The sequence below is a fragment of the Nomascus leucogenys genome, chromosome 4, assembly GCF_006542625.1.
Source record: "Nomascus leucogenys isolate Asia chromosome 4, Asia_NLE_v1, whole genome shotgun sequence".
Classification (NCBI taxonomy): Eukaryota; Metazoa; Chordata; class Mammalia; order Primates; family Hylobatidae; genus Nomascus; species Nomascus leucogenys.
Genome location: NC_044384.1, coordinates 100,054,161 through 100,080,275, shown reverse-complemented (window position 1 = coordinate 100,080,275; position 26,115 = coordinate 100,054,161). Strand labels below are relative to the sequence as shown.

Genomic DNA, 26,115 nt, shown 5'->3' with positions numbered 1-26,115 from the left:
TGGGCCATCTTCCAGATTTCGGAGAGGCACATCTATACTGGCTACCATCCTTTTAGTATCAAGGGTGGGAGAGGAGCAGGATATGGGAACACAGGCAGGCTTCGAGAAAGCCAGCATTTCCTCCTATCTCATTCTAATTCAAATTGCTTAAAAGGTAATTGACCTCAACTTCTTGAAGGTGAGTTTAATGATAACAGCCAAGCTCGTTATACAAGTTTTCCCCTTATATGATGTTTCCAGTATCACCAGCACCTCAGACCTAGTCTTTGACTTTCAGATATGGGATGACTTTTCATTATTAGTGACCTTTACAGTTTTTAATGCCATGTGCTGACTTTCTTCATGTCTTTATCCTTCTAGATCGGGTGGTGGATGATCTAAATCCAATGCTGAACTTCACGCGGAAAGAGGTGGAAAACCTACTGCACTTTGTTGAGAAGGAGCCAGCTCCCCAAGTTTCCTTGAACGTAAAGGGGATCAAGGAGTCAGTCCTGCAACTGGCCTGTCTGAAGTACCCTCACCTCATCACCAAGGTAAGAACTTGGTATGCATGCAGTCCCCAGAGTGGCAGTCTCTCTGTCAAAGGAGGCTTGTCTTGTAAGCTTGTTTTCTTCATCTGAGGTGATGTTTCATGCAGGTGACTTGGACTCAAGGACTTCTTTTTCTTGCCCCACTCCGTCCCCCTCCCTGCCCCCAACTACTTACCCCATCCCCTAATCTGGTCCTGGGAGTGCTAAGGTTAGCCATGTATAATAATTTGGCCAGTGTGCGTCTTCTTAGCAGAAAGAGAGGGGGAAAGTTCTAAAAATGTAGTTTGTTAATTCTCTGAACTCCCCCATTCTTTTGATGGGGAAGGCAGGCTTAGATGTCTAAAGCTGGTACTAGGTTAGAGCTATAAATTATACTCTTGACAGAAAGACAGTAAACCTGCCTGTGTATCTCTGAGCAGTCTCTTCGCTAGTGCTGGAGACAGCCAGCTCTTTTCTTGGTCTTAAAGTAAGTCTCATTATGAATCAGCCATGTTGGTAACTAAATCAACATCCTCCTGTGTCCCCAGGAGCCTTTCGAGCATGAGTCATTGCTCTTGAACCGAAAGGATCACAAGCTAACCAAGGCTGAGAAAAAAGCAGCAAAGAAAAGCTATGAGGAAGACAAACGCACATCAGTCCCCTATACCCGCCCATCGTATGCACAGTATTACCCTGCCAGTGATCAGAGCCTGACCAGCATCCCCGCCTTCAGCCAGAGAAACTGGTGAGTCGCTGAAAGGGGAGGGTCTGCTGCTGGGCCAGGCACAAACACCTTTCTGGTTGTTCATATTTTAAACAAAGGCAGAGCCTACAACTTGTTCCTTGACTGCTGTGAATTGACAGGCTCTGCTCTAGAGTAGGTGTGAAAGCAGTTCAGCAGCCCTGGTGTTTTAAATGGTTCTGGTTTTGACTGCCCTAGCTGGAAAAGTGAGCTGCTGGCCCGTGACCCAGGAGAGTCTTTCTGGACACCTGGGTAGGAGTCGGGGATAAATCTTCCCAAAAAGAGGCCCAGCCATTCCACACAGGTGCATCTTACCCCTAGCACCTTAGTCCTAGGCCTCACTTAGAAGTGATGTTCAAGGATGAAGGCTCTGTTCCCTCGGATTACAGTCAGGGAATCCTGCTGTTCCTAAGGGGATTCCATTCTGTGTCTGTGCCATGATCTGGAACCAAAAAATCTCTTTTTTGAGTACAACATCTAAACTTGTTCAGAATATTAACAGAATAGAAGCCAAGTGCTAAGCAGTGAGAGAGGCTCCTTGTAAGATATTATAGAACAGTTATCTAGGTTTAATTTTTTTTTTATTTCAAGACAGTGCCTCACAGCTCTCACCCTCCACTTACTGATCAGATCTGCTACCTGATTCAGTAGTTTGCATTTTTAATTATTTGATTATCTTGAATTAAAAATAATTATTTTATTTGATGGGAACAGATTTAAATTTTCTCTTTCTTTTTTTGCGACAGGGTGTCACTCTGTTGCCTAGGCTGGAGTGCAGTGGTGCAATCACAGCTCCCTGCAGCCTCGACCTGCTGGGTTCAAGTGATCCTCACACCTCAGCCTCCCAAGTAGCTGGGATTACAGGTGTGCATCACCATGCCTGGCTAATTAAAAAAATTTTTTTGGCTGGGCACAGTGGCTCACGCCTGTAATCCCAGCACTTTGGGAGTTCGAGGCGGGCAGATCACCTGAGGTCAGGAGTTCAAAATCAGCTTTACCAACATGGAGAAACCCCCATCTCTACTAAAAATACAAAAATTAGCCGGGTGTGGTGCCGCGTGCCTGTAATCCCAGCTGCTCGGGAGGCTGAGGCAGGAGTATTGCTTGAACCTGGGAGGCAGAGGTTGTGGTAAGCCGAGATCGCGCCATTGCACTTCAGCCTGGGCAACAAGAGCGAAACTCTGTCTCAAAAAAAATTTTTTTTTTCTTTTAGTCGAGATGAGGTCTCACTATGTTGCCCAGACTGGTCTTGAACTCCTGGGCTCAAGTGATCCTTCCATATCAGCCTCCCAAAATGTTGTCATTACAGGTGTGAGCCACCATGCCCAGCCTAAAATTTTTTTCCTTACTAAGACTCTCATGTTAAAAACAAACAAGCTGCAGCTCCCACTGTGATCGACGCAGAAGACAGGTGATTTCTGCATTTCCAACTGAGGTACCTGGTTAATCTCACTGGGACTGGTTAGACAATGGGTGCAGCCCACAGAGGGCGAGCCGAAGCAGCGTGGGGCATCACGTCACCTGGGAAGCTCAAGGGGTCTGGGGATTTCCCTTTCCTAGCCAGGGGAAGCCATGACAGACTGTACCTGGAAAATCGGGACACTGCCACCCAAATACTGTGTTTTTCTAATGGTCTTAGCAAACGGCACACCAGGAGATTATATCCCACACCTGGCTCAGTGGGTCCCTGCTAGCGCAGCAGTCCAAGATCAAACCGCAAGGCAGCAGCCTGGCTGGGGGAGAGGGTCTGCCATTGCTGAGGCTTGAGTAGGTAAAACAAAGTGGCCCAGAAGCTCCAACTGGGTGGGGCCCACAGTAGCTCAACCAGGCCTGCCTGCCTCTGTAGATTCCACCTCTGGGGGCAGGGCATAGCTGAACAAAAGGCAGCAGAAACTTCTGCAGACTTAAACGTCCCTGTCTGACAGCTCTGAAGAGAGCAGTGGTTCTCCCAGCACGAAGTTTGAGCTCTAAGAATGGACAGTCTGCCTCCTCAAGTGGGTCCCTGACCCCCACGTAGCCTAACTGGGAGACACTTCCCAGTAGGGGCCGACTGACACCTCATACAGCCGGGTGCTCCTCTGAGACGAAGCTTCCAGAGGAAGGATCAGGCAGCAATATTTGCTGTTCTGCAGCCTCCGCTGGTGATACTCAAGCAAACAGGGTCTGGAGCGGACCTCCAGCAAACTCCAACAGACCTGCAGCTGAGGGACCTGACTGTCAGAAGGAAAACTAACAAACAGAAAGGAATAGCATCAACATCAACAAAAAGGACATCAACACCAAAACCTCATCTGTAGGTCACCATCATCAAAGACCGAAGGTAGATAAAACCACAAAGATAGGGAGAAACCAGAGCAGAAAAGCTGAAAATTCTAAAAAACAGAGCACCTCTTCTCCTCCAAAGGATCACAGCTCCTTGCCAGCAACAGAACAAAGCTGGATGGAGAATGACTTTGACGAGTTGACAGAAGCAGGCTTCTGAAGGTCAGTAGTAACAAACTTCTCCAAGCTAAAAGAGGATGTTCAAACCCATTGCAAGGAAGCTAAAAACCTTGAAAAAAGATTAGACAAATGGCTAACTAGAATAAACAATGTAGAGAAGGCCTTAAATGACCTGATGGAGCTGAAAACCGTGGCACGAGAACTACATGACACATGCATAAGCTTCAGTAGCCAATTCGATCAAGCAGAAGAAAGTGTATCAGTGATTGAAGATCAAATGAATGAAAGGAGGCGAGAAAAGTTTAGAGAAAAAAGAGTAAAATGAAACGAACAAAGGCTCCAAGAAATATGGGACTATGTGAAAAGACCAAATCCACGTTTGATTGGTGTACCTGAAAGTGACAGGGAGAATGGAACCAAGCTGAAAAACACTCTTCAGGATATTATCCAGGAGAACTTCCCCAAGCTAGCAAGGCAAGCCAACATTCAAATTCAGGAAATACAGAGAACACCACAAAGATACTCTTCGAGAAGAGCAACCCCAAGACACATAATTGTCAGATTCACCAAGGTTGAAAGGAAGGAAAAAATGTTAAAAGCAGCCAGAGAGAAAGGTCGGGTTACCCACAAAGGGAATCCCATCAGACTAACAGTGGATCTCTCGGCAGAAACTCTACAAGCCAGAAGAGAGTGGGGGCCAATATTCAACATTCTTAAAGAAAAGAATTTTCAACCCAGAATTTCATATCCAGCCAAACCAAGCTTCATAAGTGAAGGAGAAATAAAATCCTCAAATGCTGAGAGATTTTTGTCACCACCAGGCCTGCCTTAAAAGACCTCCTGAAGGAAGCACTAAACATGGAAAGGCACAACTGGTACCAGCCACTGCAAAAACATGCCAAATTGTAAAGACCATTGATGCTAAGAAGAAACTGCATCAACTAACGAGCAAAATAACCAGCAAACATCATAATGACAGGATCAAATTCACACATAACAATATTAACCTTAAATGTAAATGGACTAAATGCCCCAGTTAAAAGGCACAGACTGGCAAATTGGATAAAGAGTCAAGACCCATCAGTGTGTTGTATTCAGGAGACCCATCTCATGTGCAGAGACACACAGAAGCTCAAAATAAAAGGGTGGAGGAAGATCTACCAAGCAAATGGAAAGCAAAAAAAAGCACAGGTTGCAATACTAGTCCCTGATAAAACAGACTTTAAACCATCAAAGATCAAAAGAGACAAAGAAGACCATTACACAATGGTAAAGGAATCAATTCAACGAGAAGAGCTAACTATGCTAAATATATATGCACCCAATACAGGAGCACCCAGATTCATAAAGCAAGTCCTTAGAGACCTACAAAGAGACTTAGACTCCCACACAATAATAATGGGAGACTTTAACACCCCACTGTCAAGATTAGACAGATCAACAAGACAGAAGGTTAGCAAGGATATCCAGGACTTGAACTCAGCTCTGGACCAAGCAGACCTAATAGACATCTACAGAATTCTCCACCCCAAATCAATAGAATATACATTCTTCTCAGCACCACATTGCACTTATTCCAAAATTGACCACGTAGTTCGAAGTAAAGCACTCTTCAGCAAATGTAAAAGAACAGAAATCAAAACAAACTGTCTCTCAGATCACGGTGCAATCAAATTAGAACTCAGGATTAAAAAACTCACTCAAAACCGCACAACTACAAGGAAACTGAACAACCTGCTCCTGAATGACTACTGGGTAAGTAATGAAATGAAGGCAGAAATAAAGATGTTCCTTGAAACCGAAGAGAACAAAGACACAACGTACCAGAATATCTGGGACACATTTAAAGTAGTGTGTAGAGGGACATTTATAGCACTAAATGCCCACAAGAGAAAGCAGGAAATATCTAAAATCTACACCCTAACATCCCAATTAAAAGAAATAGAGAAGCAAGAGCAAACAAATTCAAAAGCTAGCAGAAGGCAAGAATAACTGAGATCAGAGCAGAACTAAAGGAGACAGAGACACAAAAAAATCAATGAATTCACGAGCTGGTTTTTTGAAAAGAGCAGCAAAATAGATAGAATGCTAGCAAGACTAAGAAAGAAGAAAAGAGAGAAGAATCAAATAGACACAATAAAAAATGATAAAGGGGATATCACCACCGATCCCACGGGAATACAAACTACCATCAGAAAATAAACACCTCTATGCAAATAAACTAGAAAATCTAGAAGAAATAGATAAATTCCTGGACCCATACACCCTCCCAAGACTAAACTAGGAAGAAGTTGAATCCCTGAATAGACCAACAACAGGCTCTGAAATTGAGGCAATAATTAATAGCCTACCAACCAAAAAACGTCCAGGACCAGATGGATTCAGAGCCGAATTCTACCAGAGGTACAAAGAGGAGCTGATACCATTCCTTCTGAAACTACTCCAATCAATAGAAAAAGAGGAAATTCTCCCTAACTCATTTTATGAGGCCAGCATCATCCTGTTACCAAAGCCTGGCAGAGACACAACAAAAAAAGAGAATTTTAGACCAATATCCCTGATGAACATCGATGTGAAAATCCTCAATAATATACTGGCAAACAGAATCCAACAGCACATCAAAAAGCTTATCCACCAAGATCAAGTTGGCTTCATCCCTGTGATGCAAGGCTGGTTCAACATACGCAAATCAATAAATGTAATTCATCACATAAACAGAACCAAAGACAAAAACCACATGATTATCTCAATAGATGCAGAAAAGACATTCAACAAAATTCAACAGCCCCTCATGCTAAAAACTCTCAATAAACTAGGTATTGATGGAACCTATCTCAAAATAATAAGAGCTATTTATGACAAACCCACAGCCAATATCATGCTGAATGGGCAAACACTGGAAGCATTCCCTTTGAAAACTGGCACAAGACAGGGATGCTGTCTCTCACCACTCCTATTCAACATAGTGTTGGAAGTTCTGGCCAGGGCAATCAGGCCAGAGAAAGAAATAAAGGGTATTCAATTAGGAAAAGACGAAGTCAAATTGTCCCTGTTTGCAGATGACATGATTGTATATTTAGACAACCCCATCATCTCAGACCAAAATCTCCTTAAGCTGATAAGCAACTTCAGCAAAGTCTCAGGATACAAAATCAGTGTGCAAAAATCACAAGCATTCCTATGCACCAATAACAGACAAACAGAGAGCCATATCATGAGTGAACTCCCATTCACAATTGCTACAAAGAGAATAAAATACCTAGGAGTCCAACTTACAAGAGATGTGAAGGACCTCTTCAAGGAGAACTACAAACCACTGCTCAACAAATAAAAGAGGACACAAACAAATGGAAGAACATTCCATGCTCATGGGTTGGAAGAATCAATATCGTGAAAATGGCCATACTGCCCAAGGTAATTTATAGATTCAATGCCATCCCCATCAAGCTACCAATGATTTTCTTCACAGAATTGGAAAAAACTAAAGTTCATATAGAACCAAAAACAAGCCCACATTGCCAAGACAATCCTAAGCAAAAAGAACAAAGCTGGAGGCATCATGCTACCTGACTTCAAACTATACTACAAGGCTGCAGTAACCAAAACAGCATGGTACTGGTACAAAAACCAAAATATAGACCAATGGAACTGAATAGAGCCCTCAGAAATAACACCACACATCTACAACCATCTGATCTTTGACAAACCTGACAGAAACAAGAAATGGGGAAAGGATTCCCTATTTAATAAATGGTGCTGGGAAAACTGGCTAGCCATATGTAGAAAGCTGAAACTGGATCCCTTCCTTACACTTTATACAAAAATTAATTTAAGCTGGATTAAAGACTTAAATGTTAGACCTAAAATCATAAAAACCCTAGAAGAAAACCTAGGCAATACCATTCAGGGCATAGGCATGGGCAAAGACTTCATGACTAAAACACCAAAAGTAATAGCAATAAAAGCCAAAATAGACAAATGGGATCTAATTAAACTAAAGAGATTCTGCACAGCAAAAGAAACTACCATCAGAGTGAACAGGCAACCTACAGAATGGGAGAAAATTTTTGTAAACTACCCATCTGACAAAGGGCTAATATCCAGAATCCACAAAGAACTTAAACAAATTTACAAGAAAAAATCAAACAACCCCATCAAAAAGTGGTTAAAGGATATGAACAGACACTTTTCAAAAGAAGACATTTAGGCAGCCAACAGACATGAAAAAAATGCTCATCATCACTGGTCATCAGAGAAATGCAAATCAAAACCACAATGAGATACCATCTTACACCAGTTAGAATGGTGATCATTAAAAAGTCAGGAAACAACAGGTGCTGGAAAGGATGTGGAGAAATAGGAACGCTTTTACACTGTTGGTGGGAGTGTAAACTAGTTCAACCATTGTGGAAGACAGTGTGGTGATTCCTCAAGGATCTAGAACTAGAAATACCATTTGACCCAGCCATCCCATTACTGGGTATATACCCAAAGGATTATAAATCTTGCTACTATAAAGACACATGCACGTGTATGTTTATTGCGGCACTATTCACAATAGCAAAGATTTGGAACCAACCCAAATGTCCATCAATGATAGACTGGATTAAGAAAATGTGGCACATATACACCATGGAATACTATGCAGCCATAAAAAGGGATGAGTTCATGTCCTTTGTAGGAACATGGATGAAGCTGGGAACCACCATTCTCAGCAAACTATCACAAGGACAGAAAACCAAACACTGCATGTTCTCACTCATAGGTGGGAATTGAACAATGAGAACACGTGGACACAGGGCGGGGAACAGCACACACCAGGGCCTGGCATGGTGTAGGGGAATGGGGGAGGGATAGCATTAGGAGAAATACCTAATGTTAAATGACGAGTTAATGGGTGCAGCATACCAACATGGCACATGTATACATACGTAACAAACCTACACGTTGTGCACGTGTACCCTGGAACTTAAAGTATAATAAAATTCAAACAAAAAAACTTGACAAATGAGGTTCCAAAGGAAATTTTGGAAAACTTGCCAAATAAGTCTCATGTAAGGTTTTAGGTAAGACATTGATTCTTATGAGTGGATTTGTTGTCTTTTTTGGGGGTGGGGTACAGAGTCTCACTGTGTTGCCCAGGCTGGAGTGTAATGGTGCGATCTCGGCTCACTGCAACCTTCACGTCCTGGGTTCAAGCAATTCTTCTCCCCCAGCCTCCCAAGTAGCTGGGATTATAGGTGCACACCACCATGCCTGGCTAATTTTTTGTAGTTTTAGTAGAGATTGTGTTTCACCATGTTGGCCAGGCTGGTCTTGAATTCCTGACCTCAGGTGATCCACCTGCCTCAGCCTCCCAAAGTGCTGAGATTACAGGCATAAGCCATCATGCCCCGCCATTTGTTGCTGTTTGTATAGGAAATTGAAGATACTTTCAAGTAGAAAGTCACTCTCCTACTAGACATGGTGGCACATACTTGTAGTCCCAGCCTCTTGGGAGGCTGAGGTGGTTAGAATCACTTGAGTCCAGGAATTGGAGACCAGCCTTGGCAACACAGTGGGACCCAATCTCAGAAGAGAAAGTCACTCTCTTTCAAAACTTTCAGGCTTTATTTCTGTCATTTCCCAAGATAGTATTGCTCAGGAATGGTCTCTAATCTTTTCCTCCACCCGTTCCTCCCTCTTTTTTTTCCCTCTCTTTTTTGGGCTTTTCTGTGTAACATCAGGAGTGGACTAAGCCTGAGCCCAGTGAGAGAAAAGCCACATGGAGAGAAGATGTGACAAATGGTCCAGGCTAGCTCTAAGGAGATGTCAGCTTTGTTTCTGGCTTAGCTCTGGCCCTATGGGGGCACCAACTTCTCACAGCATTTGATGAGTTCGTGATCCTGCTGAGTTTTTTTTTTAATCCACATGGGTACATGTGAGGAACACTTCTTACCCAAATTCTTAGTCTTAGCCCCTGCAGGGTATGGGGCTTGGGCTGGGTTTCTGTTACATTGATACCTGACCAGGGCCTCTAACTCCTGCCAAACCATCCTAGGAAGACACTGGGGAAACAGGCCAGATAGCACAGGTCTGGGGCCCATCTGGGAACTTGGAGGTCCACAGGGACCAAGGGGCTGAACAAAGGGGCCTTTAAAAATCTAAGAGCAATGTGATTGAGGCGTCATGCAGACCAGCTCCAACAGCAGAGTGGTATAAAAGTGTTATTTTATGTGCCAATCTTCAGTCAGATGAGGAAGAACGTAACAGTCCAAGGGTTTTTTTTCCCCCTCCAGGCCCAAAGACGAAAGATGCAGACTTCAGAAAGCTTGTAGAGAGGGACTTTTCAATCAGTAGAAGCCTGGCTTTTGTACAGACTGCTTTGGTGGCTGCTGCTTTTGTTGTTGTCATGACTGGAGGGGCACTTTGAGGGTTGGTCCAGGCTGGAGCTAGGAGGAACTCAATGAAAAGTAATGCAGAAGAGAGAGAGAGAGGTGTCTGTATTACTTATTGAGACTCAAGGTTTCAGAGAGAAAGTAAAGATGTTTAAAGTTGGAACAGACTATTTTTTAGGATCACCTAAACGTGTCATTACATGGTCCTTTTCTGTGGGTGAGTGGGGAAAATTCTGCCCATCTCAACTGGAGAACTTTTCCTGCGTTATTGCATCTTGACAGCTTCCTGACTTCCCTTTAGGGACTAACTCCTAATGTAGATAGTCCAGGTTCTAGAGGAGCAAATATTGTCTCCCATGTCCAGAAAGTATTATTCCACCAACATCTGATTCTCCTTAGACTTTGACAGACTTTATCCCTCTGCCTCTTTTGCTGCAACTGAGTCCTGCCTTCTAGTCTCCTTTTGAATTGACCAGACCCTGCAGATTCTTCTGATCCTTCTCTGAGCATCAACTGATGGTGTAGAATGGGGCAGCCTAGAAAGGCTCTGTAGTCTTTGGAGAAAGGTAACAGTTCTTCTGCCAAACTCTTTTAGTGTCCTTGTCTTTCTCTTACAGGCAGCCAACTTTGAAGGGTGATGAAAAGCCTGTGGCCAGTGTTCGTCCTGTACAGTCCACCCCCATCCCCATGATGCCCCGGCATGTCCCACTGGGAGGCAGTGTAAGCTCTGCCTCCAGCACAAATCCATCCATGAACTTTCCGATCAACTACTTGCAGCGTGCAGGAGTCCTTGTGCAGAAGGTGGTCACCACGACAGGTGGGAACTCCTGGGTTCTGTGGCAGAGCTGCTGTCCCTTTTAAAATTACTTTGTTCATTTAGGAAGTATCTATTAAACACCTTTTGTATTTCTGGCCTTACTACACTTGGCACTCTTGGTAAAAAATAGGGAAGACAACAGTCCCTGGTCTTGAGGAATTTGGATTCTAGTGAAATATCTTAAGAATAACAACACGTAACTGGGTTTTCTTGGGTTTGGTGGGTGAGATAGACTCTGAGCACTGCAGGAATTGTGGAAATGTCACTGGAATACAGGGTTGGTCTCAGGTTCTTATAGAGGTGTGAATATGCTGAGCCCTGCCTGACCATAGAGCCATCTGGGCATAAAAGACAGCTGTCAACCTTTGTACATAATTAGAAGACCTGAATTGTCACTTGCGTCTACCTTTGTGAGTTTGATACAAATTGAGCATGATGGGCCAGTCAGCAGTGGTGGCAGGTAGCCAACCCATCCACTCCAGGAGCTGGTTCTGTGATTCAGTATGATTAGGAAGGAAAACATTTTGTGATCCTGTTTTTTATCTTGTTATTTAGCAATATTTATAATATATAAATTTATTATTATTTTTCTTTTTGGAGACAGAGTCTTGCTCTGTCACTCAGGCTGGAGTGCATGATCTTGGCTCGCTGCACTCCCGGGCTCAAGCGATTCTCCTGCCTCAGCCTCCCGAGTTGCTGGGATTACAGGTGTGTGCCACTATGCCTGGTGAACTTTTTTGTATTTTAATAGAGATGGGGTTTCACCATGTTGCCCAGGCTGGTTTCGAACTCCTGAGCTCAGGCAATCCACCTGCCTTGGCCTCCCAAAGTGCTGGGATTACAGGTGTGAGCCACTGCACCCGGCCAATATATAAATTTTAATGAAAATATCTTAATTGATTTTTCTAAGTAAAAAATTTGAAACAAATGAAAAGAAAAAGAGAGCCCCTTATAATTCTATTATCTACTAATTCTTGAAAATACTGTTTCCCAGGTGTGGGGTAATGCCAGCAAGGAAGAAGATTAGGCCATTTTTGGAGCCTAAAGTGATGTGGTGCATATACATGCAAACAGTTTGGGGAAGAGGAAAAAAATACATAGAAGCAACCATCTAAACTAAAACATTTTTCACACCAAAAACTATGAATTTCTGATTAAATCAAGGGAAATTGATTGCAACGATGACCAGCTCAGATTTCTGACAAGGTTCCTGTTTTCATAGTATTCTTTGTTTAGATAATTGTGAAAGATCCTGCTTGCTTCACCTTCCTTGGTTCTGGACCTCTGCCCCACCGAGAGGCTGTAGGGAAACCAATGAAGAACGGGGGTAGATGTGGGACTTTGCAATTTTTACCCCCTCCTTCAGTCAGGCCCCGTGCAATCTAAATTTAAGATCTGTGTTTTTCCTAGATATTGTTATTCCTGGACTCAACAGCTCCACAGATGTACAGGCAAGAATTAATGCTGGTGAGAGCATCCACATCATCCGTGGGACAAAAGGTAAGAGCCTGACCAAGGACCTGTTCCCTGCCTTTGGTTGAGAGTGCTGGGCTGGGAAGAAGAATAAATACATATGACTTGAGCTAGATGGGTCATAGGAATCATCCCATTAGGATGTCACATTCGGGAACTGAATGAGAAAATAGCATTTGTAGGAGCTTAGGGGAGTTGGGTTGAGCCCATAGGATATATTAGTCAGTGGTTTAAAAGAAGGAAATTAGGGTCCCTACACTTCTCTATCTTGCTGTCTTTTTTTTTTTTTTTTTTTTTTTGAGACGGAGTCTTGCTCTGTCGCCAGCCTGGAGTGCAGTGGCGCGATCTTGGCTCACTGCAACCTCCGCCTCCCAGGTTCAAGCAATTCTTCAGCCTCAGCCTCCCAAGTAGCTGGGACTACAGGCATGCGCCACCATGCCCAGCTAATTTTTGTACTTTTTTTTTTGTAGTAGTAGAAACGGGGTTTCATTATGTTGGCCAGGATGGTCTCGATTTCTTGACCTCATGATCCGCCCACCTGGGCCTCCCAAAGTGCTGGGATTACAGGCGTGAGCCACTGTACCTGGCCCTTCTGTCATTTTTATGAGAATCTTGGGATGGGACAGGTAGACACAAGGAGACCAAAATTGGAGGGAAAGAGCGGTGGAATGGGTTATAAGCCTACATACATTCACCCACTTGCTTGGACCAGGGTGGGGGTCCCCCGATAGGATATGTATTATGTGGATGAATTACACATGGGTTGCATGATAGAATTTTTGCATATGGTAATTTAAAAAGTCCACATCTGCCTCTGTCCTCCTTACAGAGGGATATGAGATTGGTGGAATAAAAAAGCTGGACTAAACAGTGTTGAGACACAATCTAAGTCTGTATTTTTCCCCTCTTTTCTGCACCCACATCTTCTAACCAAGCCTGTTTTACGTATTAGCCTTTAAATAAGCCCCATGATTGTGTGAGGCTCTTTGAGACTTTGTTCAGTAAGGAGATTTTGCCCTAGCTTCTACTGGGTTAGAGTACCTTTGAGGTTAGGGAAAAAGTGCCATGAAATACCCAGACTCACAGAAAACACCATTCCCAGCCTCCTTACTGGATTCTTCCTAGTCTAGAACCCAGCCCCCTTTACTGCTGTCTTCCTAGTTTATAGCTGGGGTCACCAAACTCTGTGCCTGATGGGCCAAATCTAGCCTGCTACCTGTTATATCTGCAGGATAAGAATGGGTTTTACATTTTCAATTGGTTGAAAAAAAAAATCAAAAGAGTAATATTTTGTGACATGTGAAATTATATGAATTTCACATTTCAGTGTCCATTAAGATTTATTGGAGTACAGTCATGCCAAGCTATGTTTGTGTTACAGCGGCAGAATTGAGGAGTTACAACAGAGACCTTATGGCTTATAAAGCTCTTATAAAAACCATCTGGCTCTTTTTCTTTTTTTTTTTTGAGACAGAGTCTCGCTCTGTTGCCCAGGCTGGAGTACAGTGGCGTGATCTCGGCTTACTGCAAGCTCCACCTCCCGGGTTCACGCCATTCTCCTGCCTCAGCCTCCCGAGTAGCTGGGACTACAGGCGCCCACCACCACGCCCAGCTCATTTTTTATGTTTTTAGTGGAGACGGGGGTTTCACCGTGTTAGCCAGGATGGCCTCCATCTCCTGACCTTGTGATCTGCCCGCCTTGGCCTCCCAAAATGCTGGGATTACAGGCATGAGCCACTGTGCCCGGCCGAAAAACGATCTGGCTCTTGTAAAAAAGTTTGCCAACTCCTGGCCTAAAGGCAGCACTGACATTCGAGGAAGTTGATCAAATGACATACCCAAGGCTGAAGAGAAGGTAGATTAGTGCCTTGTGGGAATAGAATGCAGGTCTTTATTGAATTATTCCTACTAGGGGAGAGAGGATATTGAAACAGTAAGGCTCCTTCCTCCCAGATCAAGAGGAGAACCTGGGCCAGAGTGCCTGGGAACATAGGATGCCAACTTACTCTCTTTCGTAGTACCTTATGTACTTCTCCATTGCATTGAACCCTTCCTGATATTTTCTGGTGTAAGTCTCTGTTCAGTCTCTGTCTCCCTCTCTAGAGACTAAGCTCCATGAGACAGGGCCTTTTTCTGCCTTGTGCATTCTAGTGTCTAGAACAGTGCCTGGCACATGGTAGTCATGTAATCAATGTTTGTGAAATAAATGAATAATTAAGAGTCCATAGCTCAGTCAACCCACTCCTTATTTCAGGGGTCTTGGGAGATGGTATACCTAATTATATAGCTATTTACAAGCCCATGGTGCATAGCCTGGAGTTTCCCAGGGTTGGCCGTATTGTATGTCTGCTTCTAACTGTCCTCTTCGTGTCTATTCTTAGGGACGTACATCCGTACCAGTGATGGACGGATCTTTGCTGTCCGGGCAACTGGCAAACCAAAGGTTTCTGAAGATGGTCGGATGGCTGCCTCAGGTGTGATGGCTTTTACTTTCCATGTTACTTTTCAAACAACATTTGTTTGCTTTGTTTTGGTTAGGTATTAACTTATTATGTGAATAGATAATATGTACATGGTTCGCAATTTGGAATGTACAAAAAGAGGTAAAGTGAAAAGTAAGGTTTTTTTTGTTTGTTTGTTTGTTTTGAGACAGAGTCTCACTCTGTCGCCCAGGCTGGAGTGCAGTGGCTCGATCTTGGCTCACTGCAAGCTCTGCCTCCGGGTTCATGCCATTCTCCTGCCTCAGCCTCCTGAGTGGCCGAGACTACAGGCGCCCGCCACCACGCCTGGCTAATTTTTTTTTTTTGTATTTTTAGTAGAGACGGGGTTTCACCGTGTTAGCCAGGATGGTCTTGATCTCCTGACCTCGTGATCTACCCGCCTTAGCCTCCCAAAATGCTGGGATTACAGACGTGAGCCACCATGCCCAGCCTTTTTGTTTTTTTTTGTTTTTTTTTTGAGATGGAGTCTCGCTCTGTTGCCCAGGCTGGAGTGCAATGGTGCAATCTCGGCTCACTGCAACCTCTGCCTCCCTGGTTCAAGTGATTCTCCCGCCTCAGCCGCCTGAGTAGCTGAGATTACAGGAGTGTGCCATCACGCCCAGCTAACTTTTGTATTTTTAGTAGAGATGGGGTTTCACCATGTTGATCAGGCTGGTCTCGAACTCCTGACCTCGGGATCCATCCACTTTGGCCTCCCAAAGTGCTGGGATTACAGGCTTGAGCCACCACGCTGGGCTGTAAGATTTTCCTCCACCGTGGTCGCAGCCACCCATTGCTCCTCCTCTTTTTTTTTTTTTTTTTTTTTTTTGAGGCAGAGTCTCGTTCTGTCATCCAGGCTGGAGTGCAGTAGTGCAATCTCAGCTCACTGCAACCTCCGCCTCCCGGGTTCAAACGATTCTTCTGACTCAGCCTCCCGATTAGCTGGGATTACAGGTGCGTGCCACCACGCCAAGCTAATTTTTGCATTTTTCATAGAGATGGGGTTTCATCATGTTGTCCAGGCTGGTCTCGAACTCCTGACCTCAAGTGATCCACTCACCTTGGTCTTCCAAAGTGCTGGTATTACAGGTGTGAGCCACCATGCCCAGCCAATTTTCTTTGTATTTTTAAAACAAATGCTAACATACACTATTTACTCCTTTTTTCACTCACCAGTAATAGTTTATTCCTTATCATTTCTTCTAGATATGTCTTCTTGAAGGTTTGCACAGGATGAGCTATAACACAATGTATTAATTAGTTCCCTGTCAATATACATTTTGATTATTTTGCTCCACCATTACTGACAGTGCTTTTTCACAGAGGTGGTTATATCTATAGGATATGTTCCTTAAAGTGGGATTGCCAGGTCAAAGGGTATATGTGTGGCACATGAACAGTGTTAAGAACTCTTGCCAAGTTCCCTTCAGTGGGAATGGTTCTCATTTATCCTCCCACCCCTGAGCTAGAATGCTAGAGGGCTAGAATGCTCTTGTTCCCTGCTTTGTATTATGGAAATTTCAAATTTTCATACATACAGAAAAGTTGAAAAATAGCACCATGAGCACCCATATACCCTGCACCTAGATTTAATGATTGTTAGTTTTCATAAACCTTCTTCTTTCTCTCCGTCCCTTTCTATTATTTGAGTCATTCGTAAGTCGAAGATATCATGTCATGTTTTTCATCATGTCATTTTATCTCTAAGTACTTCAACATGCATCTGCTAAGATTAAAGATATTCTGTTCCTAGCCACAATATCATTATTACACTAAAGAAAGCTAACAATTCCATAAAATTACCTAGTATTCCAAAATTGAGATTTCCCATTTGTCCCAGTTGTCTTTCATAACTGTGGATTTTGTTTTGTTTTCAAATCAGAATGAACTGCTTTTTAGCTTGATTTTCCTCTTTCCCCCACATTGATCACTGGCTGTCTCTTACTGCCAGAAAAAGTTTGACTAGTTTTAAGAATGATCTCTTAGTGTTTCTTTTTTTTTTTTTTTTTTTTGAGACAGAGTCTCGCTCTGTCCCCCAGGCTGGAGTGCAGTGGCGCAATCTCGGCTCACTGCAAGCTCCGCCTCCCGGGTTCACGCCATTCTCCTGCCTCAGCCTCTCCGAGTAGCTGGGACTACAGGCGCCCGCCACCACGCCCGGCTAATTTTTTTTGTTTTTTTTTAGTAGAGACGGGGTTTCACCGTGGTCTCGATCTCCTGACCTCGTGATCCGCCCGCCTCGGCCTCCCAAAGTGCTGGGATTACAAGCATGAGCCACCGCGCCCGGCCCTCTTAGTGTTTCATATCCCTTATCTCATAGGATTCATTTTGGTATAATTTTACAGTTTGGGGAACTAGGGTACAGAAAAGTTACATGCCTTGTCATAAATAGACTTATTTCTGGGATCAAAGAATTTCTTTGTGACTGGAAAAGGTTGACTGGGTGATATTGTTCAGACATCAAACTATTAGAATTTTGGGGACTACAGGACAGGATTTTTTTTAATGGAGTTTTCTCGTCTACCCTTCTTCTCACCCTGGCCACTCTGGTTCTCAGTTAACTACATTTTGTCCCCAGGTTCCCAGGGACCTTCTTGTGAGTCCACAAGCAACGGCAGACACAGTGCCTCATCACCCAAAGCCCCCGACCCTGAGGGGCTGGCCAGGCCCGTCTCTCCTGACAGCCCAGAGATCATCAGTGAGCTTCAGCAGTATGCAGATGTGGCTGCTGCCCGGGAATCCCGTCAGAGCTCCCCAAGCACCAATGCCGCCCTGCCTGGCCCCCCGGCCCAACTTATGGACAGCAGTGCTGTTCCCGGGACAGCTCTCGGAACTGAGCCTCGACTAGGGGGTCATTGCCTCAATAGTTCCCTCTTGGTGACTGGCCAGCCCTGTGGTGACAGGCACCCAGTGCTGGACTTAAGGGGCCACAAGCGAAAGTTGGCCACACCACCTGCTGCCCAGGAGTCATCCCGCCGGCGGTCCAGGAAGGGTCATCTGCCAGCCCCCGTGCAGCCGTATGAACACGGGTATCCAGTCTCTGGCGGGTTTGCCATGCCACCCGTCTCCTTAAACCATAACCTCACCACCCCCTTCACCTCCCAGGCTGGGGAGAACTCCCTGTTTATGGGCAGTACCCCCTCCTACTACCAGCTGTCCAATTTGCTGGCAGATGCCCGCCTGGTGTTTCCAGTGACTACTGACCCTCTGGTGCCAGCAGGCCCCGTCAGTTCCTCTTCCACGGCTACCTCAGTCACTGCCAGCAACCCCTCCTTCATGCTCAACCCTTCTGTGCCAGGGATACTACCCAGCTATTCACTCCCATTCTCACAGCCACTCCTGTCCGAGCCGAGGATGTTTGCGCCTTTTCCTTCCCCTGTCTTGCCCAGCAACCTTTCGCGGGGCATGTCTATCTATCCAGGCTACATGTCCCCACATGCAGGCTACCCAGCTGGTGGCCTTCTACGGTCCCAGGTGCCTCCATTTGACTCTCATGAGGTTGCCGAGGTGGGGTTCAGCTCCAATGATGATGAGGATAAAGACGATGATGTGATAGAGGTCACTGGGAAATAGCTAGGGAGGCCCTCCCCACCTCACCTGGGGCCCCCAGCAGGTTGCCCACCAAGCTGGAAGGCAGTGATTTAGACTTTTTGAGAATAGGACACTTGGCAGGAGGGAAAAGGAAGAGGACAAAGGAGGGTGGTTGGCCAAAGTGGCAGAGCTCTGTTGCTGTTTAACAAAAGAGGCAAAAAAAAAAAAAAAAAAAAGTCCAACAGAGCAGCAATAGCGGGAAATCAGGGACCCAAAACAGGGATGGAGGGGCAGTGCAGCCTCTTCTCCTTCCTGCCTTGCTTATGCTGTCTGCTTGCTTGCTCGCCCATCTGAGTGTAGAAGCGCACATCCCATTTCTGTCTTTGGGAACATTCTTTCCCAAGAGAGCTGCCTTACTAGGTGACTTAGCTTGGCCTGGGGAGGGGAGTGAAGGGAGGGAGAATGAGAGGAGGAGGGTGGGTAGGGGGAGCAGACTGTGATCCCATGTGAAGTGGGGTCTTTTTAGGGGGTGGGAAGGAAGCTGACCAGGTATGTGTGTTTGTGAGTGCGTGTGTGTATGTTTATTTTGTATGTGTATGTATAGAACAGAGCAGGGGTGAAGGTGGGAGGGGAGGGAGGGAAGAACTAAGAGGGAAACTGAAAAATGAATTTATCTTTCTTTAAATGGAAGTCAGTTTGGTGGTTCATGGCACCCATTAGTATGAACATCAGGGTGAGCCCAGAAGAGCAATGGAAATCACAAGTTTCCTTCTGGATGGGTGAAGAGAAGGCCCAGGTAACTCAAGTCCCTGGTTTTCAGAGCCACATTTGTGTGAGAATTTGGGGAAATTCATGAGCAAAAATGGGCCTTACCAATCTATGTCTCTTAACCCCGGTGGCTATCTCTGGGCAGCTCTCCCTTTCCAGCGTGGAAGGTTGTCTGTGTGCAGAGGCTGGGAGGGAGAAGCACTGCAGTACGTGAATGAAAGGTCGCAGAGTTGTGACTGGAAAATACATTTTTCACCAGGGTAGAACTGAGCCCCTAGCTGCCTATCCTGGTAATCTTTCCTGTTCCTTTCCCTCCCCTTTAGAGAGCTCCATGTTAATTTATTTCTTATGGGCAATTATTTATTACTTGGACTTTTCATGTGTCTTGTTTATTTGGGGGTGGGGGGAGGTTAGGGGTAAGGAGGGTAGGTGATAGAAAGGGAAGTTTTAAGATATCCCAGACCCTATAGCCACTGGTGAAAAACAATCCTGGATGGATGGTAAATTGACCAGGGAAAGAGTTAGGTTTGACCAAGGTTTGGATTAAACAACTATATTTTTGAGAGATGGCTTTTCAGGAAGATCAGGGAATCCTGAGACTGGATAGTAAGTGGAGGGTGGGACTCATTCCACAGAAATCGAAAGTTGTGATCATGGAGTTTGCGATTGGGAAGTAAGAGACCCCAGATTTGGAGCTATGTCCTCCTGGAATGACGTTAGAGGTTGGCTCTCTATGCTGAATAGTGAAGCTGTGGATAGGTGGTTGCTGGGTTGAGGGACTATTGATTTCTTGTTAGAAAATGTCTTCAGGTGGTCCATGTAGGCCTGATGTCTCTGCTGCCTCCATCTTTGAAGGAACATGGAGGAGCCCTTTCTCTATAGGAGCCCTAAGTCTGGGTTTTATCTTAAAAGAACACGCCAGTCATTCTTGGTCTCCCCTTACTGCCATTGCCAGGGGAGGGTTGTCTTGTCCTTAAGCATAAACACTGGCTGTCTTCCTACTGGTGTCCCCGCCCCCTCTGTATCCCCCACCCCAAGACTTTGCCAGATGGTTCTTTATGATGAACAAACTTTGGCTTTAGAGCTTTACCACTTACCCATGGCTCCCTCCTTACTGGGCAGGTGCTGTACCTGCCTCTTCCCAGCCCAGAAGGCAGCTTAGTCAGGTCATCCCAGTAGTAGCTCCTGCAGCTCTTCTGACCAGCCCATTTCCATCTTTGGAGGGCCTTAGCAGACTCTGGGGTATTGTCCTCAGAGAAGAGATAAGGAGATGATGGATGGGGTGCATGTGTATATGTGTGTTTGTCTGCTGTCCAATAACACCAAAAGTGGAACTTAAGAAGCTTTGTGTTTTCATAAGCACCCTGCCAGACACTTAACTCTTCTATTCATGGAAGCCTTAGATCTACAATTTAGCTATGCAAATTATTTTAATAATTTAAAAATAGCAGTTCCAACCAGTGCTTTCTCTTTCAGATGCATCCCAAGAATGGATGGTGAAGGGACTCAGTTGGAGTGGGCTCTCAGGTTGAGGCTGGTGCAGTAGGAGTGAGCTAGACTGAATCTCCAATTTATAGGACACACTCAGAACCTGGGTTACACTGATGCCTCTCAGGCCCTGGAGCACTGGGATCCCAGAGATGCGTGTGTGCACGTGTGTGTGTGTGTGTGTGTGTGTGTGTGTGTGTGTGTGTGTTGTTGGGAGAAGGGGGTATTTCTGTGTTCACTTCTAGGAAATCACTGTACTAGCCTCCAAGAATCCGGAAACCTTCCCAGCCGGGAACTGAAACCATTCCCTGGAGGGATGGGCTTGGCTTTTGAAGTTGACAGAAAGTAAATGGGTATTCTGAGAGGCAGTACATGCCTACTATCTATCCAGTGTTCCAGGGACTGGGTCTTGCTTCTACTCAGCAGAGGCCATCATTCTGGGAGGCTGACCTGACTAGAGAAGGCTTTCTCTTATATGTGCAGTTTCTATTGTGTAGAGGGGTTGGGGGTGGGATCATGGGAAATTGGAGTGCTACCAGGTCCATGGTTTTTGCTTTTTTTTTTTTTTTTTTTTTTTAAAGAAAAGAACCTGAAAACACTTCTGACTTTTCCGCTGTCTCTTTATGTGTGCTGGTAGGCAAATGTGCATGCACACCAAAACATAAGCATGTTTGTGAGGGAAGCAGGAAGTATCTCAGAGCCTAAGAACCAAGTTTTATAGTTTCTTTGATCATAAACACTTGGTGGTGTCTTCCACCCATTATCCAGGCCTGAGCGGAGGCAGGGTGGCTGGTGACAAGAGGCAGGGCGGAAAATCAGGCCTAGGCATTTTCCCTTACCATTGTCTTCCATGGAATGTTTTCAAGGGCGTCTCAAGCCCCCTTCATCTGGTTTAGCCAAGTTCTCAGCCTGGGGAACACAGTACTACTTAATGATTGAGGTTTACCATTTATAGTGATGCTTGATTTCCTTTTTTTAATATATTTGTAGATAAAAATTGAACAGGGACAAAGTAGCTATTTAAGAAAGGAAGTGAACCATGTTGGGTCATATCATTTTCTTTAGATTGGATATCTATGAAGTCCACACCCCTTTGAGTTATGCTTTTTAGGCATCTATATCATCATCTTCTGATTTAAGGATAATTCTATCTGGTCCTTGGAGCTCTCTTCCCTAGGAATTAGTGTGTGGAGTCTCTATATGCTTGTGATTCACAACTAAATATGAAATTTCTCAATTCAGGAGCAGGAAGCAAAGTGCTGGGGTAAAGTTTTGCAGATTGGTTGAAACACTTAGCCAAACTTAAGTGGCCTGGGTAGGACCATCACTCCCAAAGTTGTCAGCAGAGAAGGGCCCTCTGTGTCAGTCTATTCAAACCTGGCATTGCTCTGAAATTGAGTCCTCATCCCATGGGGAAAGATCTTCTGGGGGCTTTACATTCCTTGTTACTAGTGTTGTGGATGTTACCTTCTGCTTCCCACTTCCTTTTTTTTTTTTTTGAGACAGAGTCTTGCTCTGTCACCCAGGCTTGAGTGCAGTGGTGTGATCTTGGCTCCCTGCAACCTCCACTCCCCGGTTCAAGCCATCCTCCTGCCTCAGCCTCCCAAGTAGCTGGGATTATGGGTGCACACCACCATGCCCAGCTAATTTTTGTATTTTTTAGTAGAGACGGGGTTTCACCACGTTGGCCAGGCTGGCCCTGAACTCCTGACCTCAAGTGATCCGCCCGCCTCGGCCTCCCAAAGTGATGGGATTACAGGCGTGAGCCACTGCTCCCGGCCCCCACTTCCTTTTGATTTCTCAGAAGATCAGTCTTTCCCTTCTGAGCCATGGCCTTCTGTGCACCCAGCTCAGTGGCTCTTTACCCCCAAAACTAAGTGAAGTCATCCTTCCCCAAAAGGACCCCGGGGAGATGTTCTGGCCCTCTGCCGATTACTACCAGGAATCAGCACCTCAAGGACTATTTGAGAATGCTGTGCTTTCCATTGGTCAACTTCAGACTCCATTCCCCTGCTGCCAACTCTTCTCTTCTGCCCTGTGTATTCTGCTGTGATCCCCTTAACGGCTTTTCTGTGCTACTAGCTTGGCCCTAGGCCTTTTATGAATACCTGAGTCTTATAACGATGAACTTCTTGAGCAGGCAGTGTCCAACTTCTTTGCTCTTCAGGGACCTGAGTGTGCACCTTTCCCTTTTGCAGGTCTATTTGACATAGTAATCTAGTGTGTTGGGGAGGGGTAGCCAAGCAGGCTGCAGTGTCTGCAATGCAGAGGGCTTGGGGAGGTTTGGGTACTCTCTGCTGCCACTACTGGGATGATATTCAGAAGAGAGAGGACCTCATACTGTGACTGGACCCAGGACCCTCCCTGGAAGAGAGCTCAGCCCAGCTGTGTGTGTGTGTGTGTGTGTGCGTGTGTGTGTGTGTGCGCGCGTGCTGTGCTCATGTGCACCTGGGTGTAAAATGACTGTTATCTGGTTGTGTTACTCAGGGTGGGCTGGGGACTCACCAGAAGAATCCCCCCCAGCCTGCCCAAGACAGGTTTTTCCCTTGTACCATCTTCAGAGAGGTCAGGGGAAGAGGGTCCAGGTGGGTTAAGGGGGGTCGCTATGGATAACCACTAAGACCAGACTGCTGCCAGGAGGAGTGGGGGATAATGAGGTGGCCCCAGGGTCCTGGCACCTGGCTTTGGTTTTCCGTCTAATTTCCTCAGGACGCCCCTGAGGCCTGGGACCTGTGCCTGGCTTTGAGGAGCATCTGTGGCTGGGTGATCCAGCTGCTGGTGTGATCATGGGCTTCCCTCCTCTCAGCAGGGCAGGCGCTCCTGCCCCAGAGACTGGGCAACTGGCTGTTTCTATGACGTATTTATTTTTACTTGTGTTTCATGTCACTTTTTTAAAAAAAAAGCAAACAGAACAATTGTAAGTCAGTATAACTGCCTATCAGTTTTCTTTATTTCTCTTTTTGTAAAATAAAATTTAAACTCAAGAAGGCAGTGTTGTTTGATCAAGGAATTGTCTGGATAGCTGTTTGGCTGGGTGGTGGTGAAAGGAATAGATCTTAGAACATAGTGGGCTCTGGGATAGCTCTTGGGTGGTGAGATAGGCAGGAACAGAAGGAAGACTGCTGGCAGGCTCTTTGTTGCAGTGGGGTTCACTGAGCTTTTTCTGCTTTTGTTCACCTGAAGAAGGATGTATTACCAGGCTCCAGGGGAAACAGCAAGCTGACTTCAGAGTGGCTTGAAGCTAGCTGGTCCTCAGCCAAGGCAAGTCCTGCAGGGGCAGCCCTGACTAGACAGTGAGTGGCTGGGGATTGGGCACAATGCCTTCAGAGGGTGGGAGATGGTGTGTCTAAGTGGCTGGTGACAGTGAAAGCATTCTTATTGCATGTGTATTCTCTGATTGTCATCCGTGTTGGGGAATCTAGCCATTGGCCCACAGAGTTAACCAGAGCTTTGGAGTGTGAGAGGTGGGGGAGAGAAGGGACAGTCTACTCTAGCTTCTTGTTTAATTTCTTCAAGGGGAGGGGCCCTGGGGAAACAATTTTCTGGAAATTTACAAAGAAGGATAGAGAAAGAATCTCTGTAGTGATTCCTTGGACAGAGGAAGGCAAGAGGAGATGAAGGCCAAGTCTGGACTTACGATAGGGGAATCTGTGCTATTGTGAGATAAGATTGGGAGTGGAGGATGGTTGTAGCACATGGCTGGGCGAGCAGGTTTCCTCAGACCTGTTACAAGGGGTTCGAATGAAGAAAGTGCCTTGCAGAGTAGGCTGCTGCCTCCTGGTGGCCAGCCGCTGCCTTGCAGGGATCCTGCCAAGGGACTTCACTTGGCACTGTTGGAAGCAGCCTGAGGTGAAGCTGGGCAGGCTGATGTCATGGCCTGCAGCCCCAGTCACCAGCGGACTCTCCTTCCACAAAAGAGGTGCTGAAGCTCCTGAGGCACATGTTGAACTCTGATGTGGGGCTCTAGAGTTCCCCGATCAGGCTAAGGGAAGTGAGCAGAGAGAACAAGATAAAGAATGGGCACTTCCTTATAATGGTTTCCTGGGAAAAGCTCACCACCTTCTGAGAAGCAGCAGAAATGACCACGCAGACCCTGCAGGCAGAGGATGTCAGTCTCTGAGCCCGGGCCATGGCCGCTCCTTGTGTCAAAGGAAATGCTTCCAAGTGTGTAGCCCGCCTGCCTGGGGCACCTAAGCTGAGGGTTTGACCATGTGCTTGATGTTCATAGGTAAAACAACTGCTGCGACCTGCACTGGCCCAGCTCGGAGTGCCTGTGAGGGGCCAGCTGCCTGTTCTGCCAGTTTGCCTAGAGGGCTGGGACAGGCTTGGCCCTGTGGATAAGGTTCAATCTCCCCTGCCTGCGGAAGGAAGAATGTGAAGCAGAGGGAAAGGAAGCTGGGATTTTGACTGCCTCTGTGTGCCCAGCCTGCTCTTTGCTGGTGCAGTAGTGGGATCCACAAGGTGAACCACTCTGTGACTGCTGACTTTTCCCACCACCACCTTCGTGGTGTTCCCATCTGCTGGATCCCCTCCCAAACATCAGTCCTTGTCAGGATACCAAAGTAGCTCTTGGCCTCGCCGGTCTTGTAGCCAAGCTTATGAGCATAGTTGTCACCTTCCCCACCTCCCACCAAAAGTCCGGGATTTTCACGAGGGGAGCGTTTTATCTTTGGGCCCCCAAAAGAGTGCTTTGTAGTTTGTAGGTCCTCAGAAATTTGAGGTGAAGATTGAACCAGTCATCAAGGAGCTTACACTTGACGTGGGAATCACGTAAGTTACCGCTAAACCACAAAGGTAGACCAGCCTCCCCCAGCCACAACCCGGGTGCTGAGGGAGGAGCCTGGAAGAAGGGCATTCCCATGGAACGTGACCTCCAGGAGGGCAGAACCTTGGTTTTGTTCACTCTATCCCCAGCCCCTAGAACTGTCCTGGCAAGGAGTAATAATAAGTGTTAGATGGATGAATATACTCACGGAAGTGGGAATGGGTGGGTGGAGGCAGGAAGCAGATATTTGCGCTATGCAGAGTTTGGATCCACCAGTTTCTTCCGCGAGCCCAGACTGGGCTTCAGCTTCCTCAGCTATGCCTTGCTTGGTTCCCAAGTCTGTGGCGAAGCCACAGTGAGAGAAAGTGGCAGGACTAAAGGTGGCACAAATGCCAGAGGCTGATACTGCTGCGCTGCACCTCCGTAGCCTGTACAAATTCTCCTCCTCAGCCCCAGCTCCCTGGTCCCCAGCCTGGCCCTCTACTGCGGGCCACTGGGCTGCCTCCCGTACCCGAGCCTGGGCCAGGCTGTCATTGTGGTGCTCCTGCCAACCCAGATTCCCTGGGGTGTTGCTAAATCAACCCTCAGCAACCGGATAGTTTGTTGGAGGCGGGAAGGTACGCCGTGGGTTCCGCCGCAGCCAGCGCTGGGGCTAGGCGCACGCCCGTTGCCATGGAGACGGGGCGGGGCAGGCCTCCGCCCTCCGGGTCCCGCGCGCACGCGCCC

The 26,115-nt window shown here is 46.1% G+C and overlaps 1 protein-coding gene and 1 long non-coding RNA gene across 5 annotated transcripts in view; one reads left to right on the top strand and one right to left on the bottom strand.

The window, feature by feature from the left end:
• Positions 1-18,604, top strand: part of RAD54L2 (RAD54 like 2) — a 126,078-nt gene extending 107,474 nt beyond the window's left edge. For all 4 annotated transcript variants that reach the window (XM_030811673.1, XM_003257126.4, XM_030811674.1 and 1 more), the window contains 6 exons: positions 361-533; positions 1,058-1,254; positions 10,688-10,887; positions 12,298-12,387; positions 14,742-14,834; positions 17,416-18,604. In XM_030811673.1, coding sequence (XP_030667533.1) covers positions 361-533; positions 1,058-1,254; positions 10,688-10,887; positions 12,298-12,387; positions 14,742-14,834; positions 17,416-18,410 — 1,748 coding nt within the window. In that variant the 3' untranslated portion in view covers positions 18,411-18,604. The remainder of the gene's footprint in view (positions 1-360; positions 534-1,057; positions 1,255-10,687; positions 10,888-12,297; positions 12,388-14,741; positions 14,835-17,415) is intronic.
• A 4,942-nt stretch (positions 18,605-23,546) lies between these two features.
• Positions 23,547-26,043, bottom strand: LOC115834792. Its single transcript, XR_004029746.1, has 2 exons — positions 25,598-26,043; positions 23,547-24,606 (listed from the first exon to the last, which is right to left on the bottom strand). It is a non-coding gene; the product is annotated as an uncharacterized LOC115834792 (long non-coding RNA).
• Positions 26,044-26,115: the final 72 nt, after the last annotated feature.